Consider the following 9831-nt stretch of genomic DNA (forward strand, 5'->3'; position numbering starts at 1 on the left):
TCATGAAGGGCGGGATCATTTTTTACCTTTCCAACATAAATATCTTTTTCTCTAACTAGTGTTTCTTTTAAGGTTGTGGTAATCTCGACAAAAGAGTTCACATTGGAAGAGGGCCCATTCTATAGGAAACTTGCTTATTATTACAGTTAATATTATTGATATTTATTAAACATCTCTCCATTAAGAGTAACTTGACGATATTGTTAAGACAAATTAATTAAGTGAGAACATGTTTTTACTTCAAAAATATTCCATGCTTACTTCGTTGTGTTAATAGTAAGTTCCCATAAATCTGAAATTAAGAAGCAATTGAAAATTCGAAAACCTTAATAGAACTAGAGGTGACTTATATTTTTCAACTCCTTTTGATTGAACACACAATGTAATGTATAGAAAACTTTGTAATGAATGGTGCCTCGAAGATTTTAACTCCTTTTGACTTAACATGGTGGCATGTCTGGTGGAGGCGGTGGTAAGATTTGATCAGAATTTCGACCATTCTTGACAATGAATGCCATAGACATTCCCCAAGCTGTATGCAAGTCAATGTGACAATGCATGAACCATACACCTGCATACGAAAAATAAGAAGTCTTAGATATCATCAAGGCATTAAAGAAGGATTGGCAAAATACCCCAAACTTGAAGTTTAAATCTCCAAATAGTTGGATGAACCCTTAATATATATATATATACATAGAAGTTGGAAAGGTGATATTGTGGAACAATTTGGTGGAACCACATCACAAACAATATGCACATGCACAACTATATTTACAATATACACTAAACCTTAACCCAAAATTTGTCAAAAGGCAGTACTGTTGAATAATTTGGAAGATACACCATAAATCATATATTCATGAAAATGTACTAGAAGAATGCATACACATGAATAGTAGGTACAATATACCTATAGGTATGTACACATTACAATCAAAATGGTCACATACATATGTGTGTGTGTGTGTGTGTGTGTGTGTGTGTGTATACCCAAAAACCATAGGTTCATATATAGATTCATACCCGTGAACCATATATACATGGACATGTACTATGGACTCAGAATTTGCACGGACATTTACCTAGATACCAAATTTACCCATCTAAATCCTTCACACTTACGAGAAGCATAGAACTCTAAATTTGTGGAAAGTTTGCATGCTTATATAAACTTGACCATGAATTATGTAGAGGTTCTTTGGTATGTGTCGACGTGATAAAAAGTAGGCCATAATACCTGGGTTTGTAGTGGAGAAACGGACTGCAGCCCAACCACCAGAAGGAACTGAGACGGTGTTGCGAGAAGGGGGGTTGCGAAGGTTGAAGGACGCGGGGTCCGAGGAGGCATTGTAGTTGCCAAAGCCAGAGCCAACAATGTAGAAGTTTTGGCCATGCAAATGGATGGGGTGGCTCTCTAATTGTAGAGATGCAGTACCTTGGAAAACTATTTGCACACTTTGCCCAAACTCAAGTACTTTGACTCGTGTCCGAAGCTCGGAATATGTCACATCGCTATCACCTGTGTAGTTGAAAGGGTTGGTCGGAGTGTCAGGGAACCCTGCATCATACACTCCATTGATATGGTTGTAGAAAGCCTGCCCAAAAGAAAATGAAAACATCATGTTCACCCTAAAGCTATTTGTCTATACAGTAGGGTGATATTTGCAACAATGTTCTTGAGATGTCTCTTTACCAATCAACCAAGCTTCCTTTCCAAGTGGCAAATTTATTGATGAAGATATTTGTCTTGAACTTTAGGAAGGTCACAAATTGTCAGTTGTTTTTTGTGCAAAGACAATAAATTTATGGGAAGTCATAAGAAAATGTTCTATTTCTACTATATGAGATATTCAATGCTTCACATGGATGCAATTTTACTTGTTGCGGGCCATTTTGGGTTTCAAATGAAGCTCATATTTTTTTAAAGGTTACATAAACAAAGCTCGATTGGAAATACATGAGATCAAGGTTCACTAACCATAAAGCTTTCACATTGCATACTTTGATGTGTGAAAGGTTCCGAATGAAAAAGATAATATCAAAAGCTATTTCTTTGACGTTGACAATTCAAAAATCAATTAAGAGATAATAGTATTAGTACTCCTAGAAATACTATCAAGAATTGAGAGTTTTTTCTTAAATTTGTGATTGTCAATGTTAAGGCAATGTTGTTAATTTGTTACCCATATAACAAAACTTGCTTTGTCATAGATTTTTTAATGTGTTTTTAATGTCCATAAAAAGTTCGGCCATACCATTATTTAAAGCACACTGTGAAAACGCAAATTCGGGATGCATCAAAGCATATCACTATATTAAAGAATCACTTTATGTCTTACATTATAGAAACAAGTTTTGAGGTGATGTATTTCACGATAATGATCAAAATGATTATTAAACATTCGAGGCATACCTGCAAAATGGAGATGTTTGGTGATAAAAATGTTTGGTTATTTAGACTTGCTGAAAGACCAAACCCTTGCAAACAAGTCGCACATGGTTGTAAGGAATAACTGACGGTATAAAAGAGATCATAATCGAGCTTCATAGGAACTGTATAATAGTAGTAGCCTTGTGAATAGTATTGCCCTTTAAGTGATTGGGAGAAGTTGTGTGCAAAATTGCTATTGTCATAAGCCGGAAAAGTAGGGAGGGTTAGTTGGGAAAATGTTATGCTGGAAACCAATGATGAGGTATAGGACAATATGGCCGTTGTGGGTATTGTAGGGAATGGCACACTTGTAGCATTGGCTGGTGAAAACACTGAAGCTGCAATGTAATAGTTTCCTTTTGGTTGATTTGCTTTTATGAGGACATTGGTAGTTTGCCCTGGTGCTAGTACTATTACATCAGTTTCAAAGGATTCAGTGTACTCAGCATCAGCCTCAACAACTGTGATATTATGATTGGCAACGGAAAAGAACAACTGAAAGTTGAGGGCTGCATTGATCACTCGTAGAAGGTAGGTTTTCCCTTGCTTGACATCGAACACTTGTGTCACTATGTGAATGTGTACAAAAAAACATCAATTGTTATTTAGGTGCTCGAGTGAACTTCATAATTTTTCTATGAGTAACAAATTGTTCCTTGGATTTCACGATATCTATGTTATATATTGTGTAAAGTGACACGATTTTCGTATTGTAACAAGCATTGGATAATCATCGCACACACACTCTCACCTACACATACAGACATACACAATTATTATTAATAAATCTACGTACAATGTTGAGAACAATTGTATAAGGCTCCCGGATGCCCATTTATAGTTAATGCATCGGAGATGTTATAACCCCTTCCTACTGCAAGAGCCTCTTTAAGCACCTCTTCTACATCAGCATTCCACCACTCTCCTGCAATTAACCAAGGACAACAAAAATGTTATGACATGAATGATAGCTTGTGATTATACATACAATTAAGTCACGTGAGCATATCTTTTAACTCATGATAGCCCATATGGTTTTCAATGCAAAGTTTAAATTAATTGAAAAAGAGCCAATGCTTGGGGTTTATTTCATTCTTAGTGTTACAACCATTCCATGATCATAAAGCACAACTTGAGCTTCATTACATGAAGTTGTATATAAAGCTATAGTTTTGATGTATTAGAGAATGTTGTGCTAAGAAATTACCGCATATAGTTGGCTCGTCTTTCAAAAGGCAAATTATTATTAGCCAAAATATTAAGTTTCATGGTAGAACAAAACAAATCAAATTCAATGTCATTATGTTTTACATTGTTTAGGACTAAATTGTAAAGAAAAGATTAGAAGTGCCTTATATATTAACCAATGGTAGTGTAGTTGATATGTCACTCCTTCATGTATCAAATATTTGTGGTACTAGTGTAATTGTGTACAAGTAGATTGGCAAAATGTTTGATTATGCAATCATTAACTGCTCCTAGGAATTTGGGACTAGCTACTGGTGTACTTGGGTAACAAACATTTTTATTACTTTACTTTACCTTTACTTTTATGTGAGTGCATTCTTGTAAGTTTGACTTTTTGAAACTTTTACTTCGCACCATGAAAAACTTAAGTCTATTTCATGCTTATCCCTTGTCATAATTAATTGTTAGCTAGACATACCCAAGAGGAAGGTATACTCATGGGCAGGCTTTGGGAAGGGGTAACGACTCTTGTGCCGAGGCCGAATGACTATGGCACCATAGACGGTGGCGCGGAGCCAACTGATGTGTGCATGCCAAAAGAGTGTCCCACGCTGATCCACAATCTTGAAACGTTGAACGAATGATGTCCCTGTTTGGAGCGGGCACTGTGTTATGTATGCAGGTCCATCGGCCCACGCTGACAAAACCTGCCGCACACCATGCCTAGGTTCAAAAAGAAAGGTTGAGTAACACGTTGTCACATGCAACATAAAACTTGGGGTTACATAGTTTTAATGCTCTATTGTATAGAATGTTTGTAAGATGGGTTAACTTAGCCTCGTAAGTCATGGGACACCCCATGACCAAGCATTTTATTGGAAAGGAGCATACAATTTTATTATGCTTTCTGAGAATCTTGTCAGAAGTAAATTTGCAATTGTCACCTTCTATATGAAACATTACCCATTCATTTATGAAATTGTGTTTCTTACCAAGCTTCTCTTTCTCTTAATTAATGTTATTTCTTTTAGCATAAATTCTTTCCTTTTGCCGCCATATGAGTCTCACATATTCTCCATGCACCTTTTCTTGTTCTTTGCCTTTATTTATTTCTTCAATGTGTCAAATTATAGATTTTATAAATCTAAAGCAAGATACGTCCTAGCTTCATAATTTATCCCAATTTGTCTTATTATTGATTACACAACATTGATTATTGAATGGTCAACAATCTTGTCGTATCCCCTAGCTTGCAAGAGCATTGAATTGCTACTATGTGATTAAAGAGAGATCTATAAATCTTCATATTTTCCTTTGCTAGATGGAGAATGAATGCATACATGACACATTTCAAGGATTTTTTCTTTAGTGTTCAAGCAAGTAGCATTCTTTTCCATGTATGAAACGTCACTCTTACTTTTACAAATAAATCTGACAACTCCCAAATTTCGAAAAGTGTTACAATTAACGAGAGTATACTTTTTTCTAATTTATGGTCCACAGGACTTCTGTTATTTAACAACTAGAATGCCTTTGCAAGCTTCTCGCCATCTTCCCCTAGTGCCTAGAAACATTAATGCCCACATGCATCTACAATGAATGTTATGACACCGTCCAATATTGTCTTCAAACTTTAATTCCTAACAAACCTTCCATTTTAAAAATATCTATGAGCTTTCTGATAAATATCCAAAAGTCTTTTCATGCTGCACCACAATGTTCCTTTTGACATTAGAAGTGCCAAACTTTTGAAATAAAACAATCATATCTTGGTTCTTGTGGTGGGCTCAAATGACCTTCCTACGAGCATACTTTTAATTTATGTTTGAAACTTTATGTAGTATCTGCTGCTTGATGTTCTATAACATTTTAAAAGAAACACTTGGTAATTAGTTGCTCCTTTTTAAAATATGCTTATTCATGCAGGACATAACTTGTCACTTCATGTTATGACACAATTATGTTTATCACTTTTATAGGTTATGTGTGTAGGGCTCTCATAGAATAATGTAATAACATATTGACTAAATATCCTCGAGTAGACATAGGCTTAGCTTACTTTTGGTTGCAATGGCCATACTAGGTGATGACACTAGGTATAGTGTCATCTTTACGAGTCAACAATTCAAAGACTTGGAGGAAAGTCGATCCTTGATGTATTCTTGCTTACTCTGCAGAAACACTAATGTGTCCTTCTTAATTGAAAGCGCTGGAAGAAAGTGTGGCCTTCATACGTGCACGTTTTAAGAATTTCCGAAAGCGAGGTAGGATTACCTAGGACAACTACCCCCACTACATCAACTTTCTAGCCAAGTGTATAACACCTCATCTATGATTGATGGATGATAGCATGTGTGGTGGAAAAATGGTCAAAAGATTATGATGATTCACCTAAGTGCCGAAAAAAGTTTTCATTATTTAATATTCCAAACTTCCAAGTACAATTACAAAATATTTAGAAAATACCCAAGCCTAGAATTGATCTTCTATAAGATATTTAATACGCTAACAAGACACAAGAAGTATCACGTGACTACTCTAAGGATTAGCAATAGAGAAGAGAGAGTGGAGAAAATGAAGACATGGATGATGTAAGCACACTCTCGAGGAGAAGCCACATGATATTCAGTTAAACCATTACCCACGTAATATTGTAACCATTTAAAAATGATTATAAACACCTTATACTAACTATTCAAGTGGATCAAAAAGAGGAGGTGATTAAGTAACCTAAACATTATACAAGTTGACAAGATAACCTAAACACAATGACTCGTTAAAAGATAGGAAACGAACTTTAATGGATCAATCCGAAAACCTTACTATAAACGACCAATGTTTTAGACCATATGTCAATATACTCTTAACTTGTAAAACCCTATCTTAGAGCTATCTTATCATTACTTTTCTTTACAAATAAATCCATATATACATACATATACATTCAATAATTAAGTTTTCTTACACCAACATAAGAGATGCCCCCCGTGAAATGTGTGACAGAATGATTGTGCTAATTTCTCGATATGTAACCATTGCAAACATTAAAAAACAGCAATAACAATACTAACATCAATAACATTGGAAACATGAATGACGATAACAAACAAGTAATAGTACTCAATATACATTTGAACATTGAATGGCATAATATAAGCTTCATACCAATGGATGGTGATGTTGTCAGACACGAGGTTGGTCACGTTTACACTCACACGGTCCCCTTCCTTTACTGTCAACGTTGGCCCGGGGAACATACCATTAACTGCCACAATCGTCTTCGTATGACAAAGGCGTGTCACATTCAAGTAATCAACCTGTCAAAATTACAATTAACTTTCAATAACATATCACTATATGTACATTAATTCTCATTATACAGAAATTTTATCAATCCTCCATTCACACATAACCCTCATTGATGTAGAATTCAAATACATTATCATTTACTTGCTAACAATTGTAGAGATCATGGTCTTAATTTATGCAATGGTTTTGTAGTTACTTAGAATCTTCTTCCATAGATGGAGGATATTTGCATAATTAAGATGTGCTCAAGCCAATTATCATACACAAATGTTAACATGCTCAATATGATCACAATTTATATGCTCAAATTTACCTATGTAAGGCTTAAATGTGAAATTCTTTGTTGACAATTTTGCAATTAATCCTCACCACAAAGTCGAAACGTCGATGTGCTGCATGTGCAACAAGGACATGTGATACCCACATGAGAAGAAAGCAAACCCATAAAGCTCGGGATTCGAACACCATGTTGCAAGGCACTACTAAAGATAGGTTGCAATTGATCACTATTGAAGATTTTGTCGAACGACGAAGTTTGTGGTGTCCTTCCTAGGTAAGGTTTTGATGTGATAAACTAAACAATTTACGATTCAAATGATTGAGAAAGTAGAGAACCCAAGGAGTTAATGATGAGCCTGTGAGTAGTTATGCCAAGCTAAACTAAACAAATTACATGTAAGTCAAGATGGTAGTATTAGTGGTATGTTAACATATTTGGCATTGGACAGAGGGCATTGGCAAGCTGCTTAAATAATGTCCCTTTGATTGGCAAGTGCCTTTCAGGGGCAGTAAAAAGAAAAGTGCCTGTCTTTTTTACTCTCTTTTCTCTCAAATGTTTGATTCCAAGTCTTTTTTTTTTTGGCCCCGCGCATGTGTACATGTGTGTGTGTGTGGGGGCATGTGTTCACAACCCATAGGGTGTTTACAATTCATGGTATTAAAAGACCAAAGGTTAAATGATGAAGTACACAACTAGACAACTTGGGTTCAAAAGCAAAAAAATGTTGACACTATCATGGATATGTCATTTCACAAATGCCAACTACCATAGCCCTCAAAACAATATAAAACCATTTGTTTTGAACCCATTGCTTTGCCATATCGAGGATTACTATGATTGTAATCCAATCTCTATTGTTATTCTTTGCTTGCTCTTAAGAAAACAAAAACATGGATCAACCATAGCTTTACGATGCTCATCTAATTGGTTGAAATTTATCATATTGTTTTGTTTTCCCCGTAACTTGTCTTAAGAAACCATATAGTAAGTGAATTTAGAAAAAATAAGGTGGGATTTGGGAAGTGTGAAAAATATTGTCACATTTACGTGAATTTGAAGTTGTTATTATACACTAAACAAAGCTCATACATCACATTGAATGGATGCATGTATGTAAATATTGTAAGTTACTGCAACAAAGTAAACCCATCTCTCTCAATTTATATGCTTAATGACACTTTAGTTTCTAGAAAAGTCATCAATTAGCTACAATAGTCTAACAAAGTGTAAAAGATCTACAATCTATATTGGCATGTCTGACGTAAATCTAATCCTATTTTGTCAAAGAAAACACATGAAATCATTGGATATGTTGAAATGCGTATGTGACTAAGTCCTTGTGACAACAAAGATTTTCTCTCATTAAAAGCATCAATGATTATTGAAAGTCACTCCATGTTGTTTGGTTATAAAGTGGTTGCTAGTGTGTCTAGGGCATCCCATCAAAGGGATCTTAAAATCACGAAGTTCAAAATCCTATTAGATTTCTAGTCAATTAAAACTCCACACTTTCAAATTTTATGGGATGGGGTGTAACAATTTAAAACGGTTTAGGAATTTGTTAGAAATTTGAATTGATTGGGTCTTCATGTCTTAGTATCGTTTGAATAAGGTTGAATTAAGCAAGCAAATATAATTGGACAATTGAAAATTCAATGGGACACAATGATTATTTTATATGGCAAAATATGTATGTGTATGTTTGTTTGTGTCGTGTGTGTCTGTGTGTTGGGGGGAGGGACGGGGTCTTCATAGATGTCATTTTCTGAACACCTCCTTTGGGAGAGTATAGATTTAGAATGATAACTGTGAAGCCATTTGGCCAAGAAGATTTGATTAGACGAATTCTTAAAATATTGAGGATAAATCTGGTGACAGAACACGTGGACAAATCATGCAAGTGGATTCGTGGAGGAAATTGCTTCCATAGCTTATAAAAAGATGTTTGGATTGACATATTTAAAGTTATACGCGTATGGCTCATGAATTGTTTTATCTAGTGACCTCGAGGTTGGATGTTGACATTAAATACATTTCATGGGAACTAATGTCAATCAAAATCTCAACTTCCTATTATAATTTGTCGAGAATAATTAAAGGCTCATTGATAAAAAAAGAACTATTTTCGAATTGATGGTAAAATGCTCTATTCATGATTTTCAATTATGTTAAATGCGATATTTAGGACTTTCAATTTGAATCGTAAACCAATCCATTTCTATAAAAGTGAACCTCCAATACATAAACTGTTGAAATCTTTTGAGTTGAGTCACACATCCATCCACTTCTATGAAAGAGATCCCTAATTTTCGCGAAAAGTTTCACTAGAACGATAGTTGTTAGTTCAACAAAAGGGGATAAGGGACTAAGGCACTTGCATAGATGAATACAAAAAAGGCTCACCATATTCATAAATATGCAAACTCATTTTTGGGCCATTTTGTATTAGAGAGAGAATAGTGCAAACACTCAGACGAGGGCTCACATAAACGAACAAATTCAAATTTCGGCACCACTAAACCCATATGAACATTAAAAAACTATCCGTTTCTAAGGTATTCCAAATTTCCACACAATATTTGTGCACATGGACATCATACTCTTCTCCCGTGTATGCCAT

The 9831-nt window shown here is 35.0% G+C and overlaps 1 protein-coding gene across 1 annotated transcript; it reads right to left on the reverse strand.

Annotated features, from left to right (window-relative positions):
• Window positions 1-211: 211 nt before the first annotated feature.
• On the reverse strand, window positions 212-7656 carry LOC147856962 (laccase-11-like). The gene is made up of 7 exons (XM_087328552.1): window positions 7301-7656; window positions 6788-6939; window positions 4101-4345; window positions 3231-3359; window positions 2417-3003; window positions 1241-1598; window positions 212-571 (listed from the first exon to the last, which is right to left on the reverse strand). The coding sequence occupies exons 1-7, from the start codon at window positions 7397-7399 to the stop codon at window positions 441-443; spliced, it is 1701 nt and encodes a 566-aa protein (XP_087184678.1). The 5' UTR covers window positions 7400-7656; the 3' UTR covers window positions 212-440.
• Window positions 7657-9831: the final 2175 nt, after the last annotated feature.

Source organism: Azolla caroliniana, unplaced genomic scaffold (genome assembly GCF_043228905.1).
Source record: "Azolla caroliniana isolate FFs.n. ecotype wild unplaced genomic scaffold, voAzoCaro1.0.p SCAF_12, whole genome shotgun sequence".
Classification (NCBI taxonomy): Eukaryota; Viridiplantae; Streptophyta; class Polypodiopsida; order Salviniales; family Salviniaceae; genus Azolla; species Azolla caroliniana.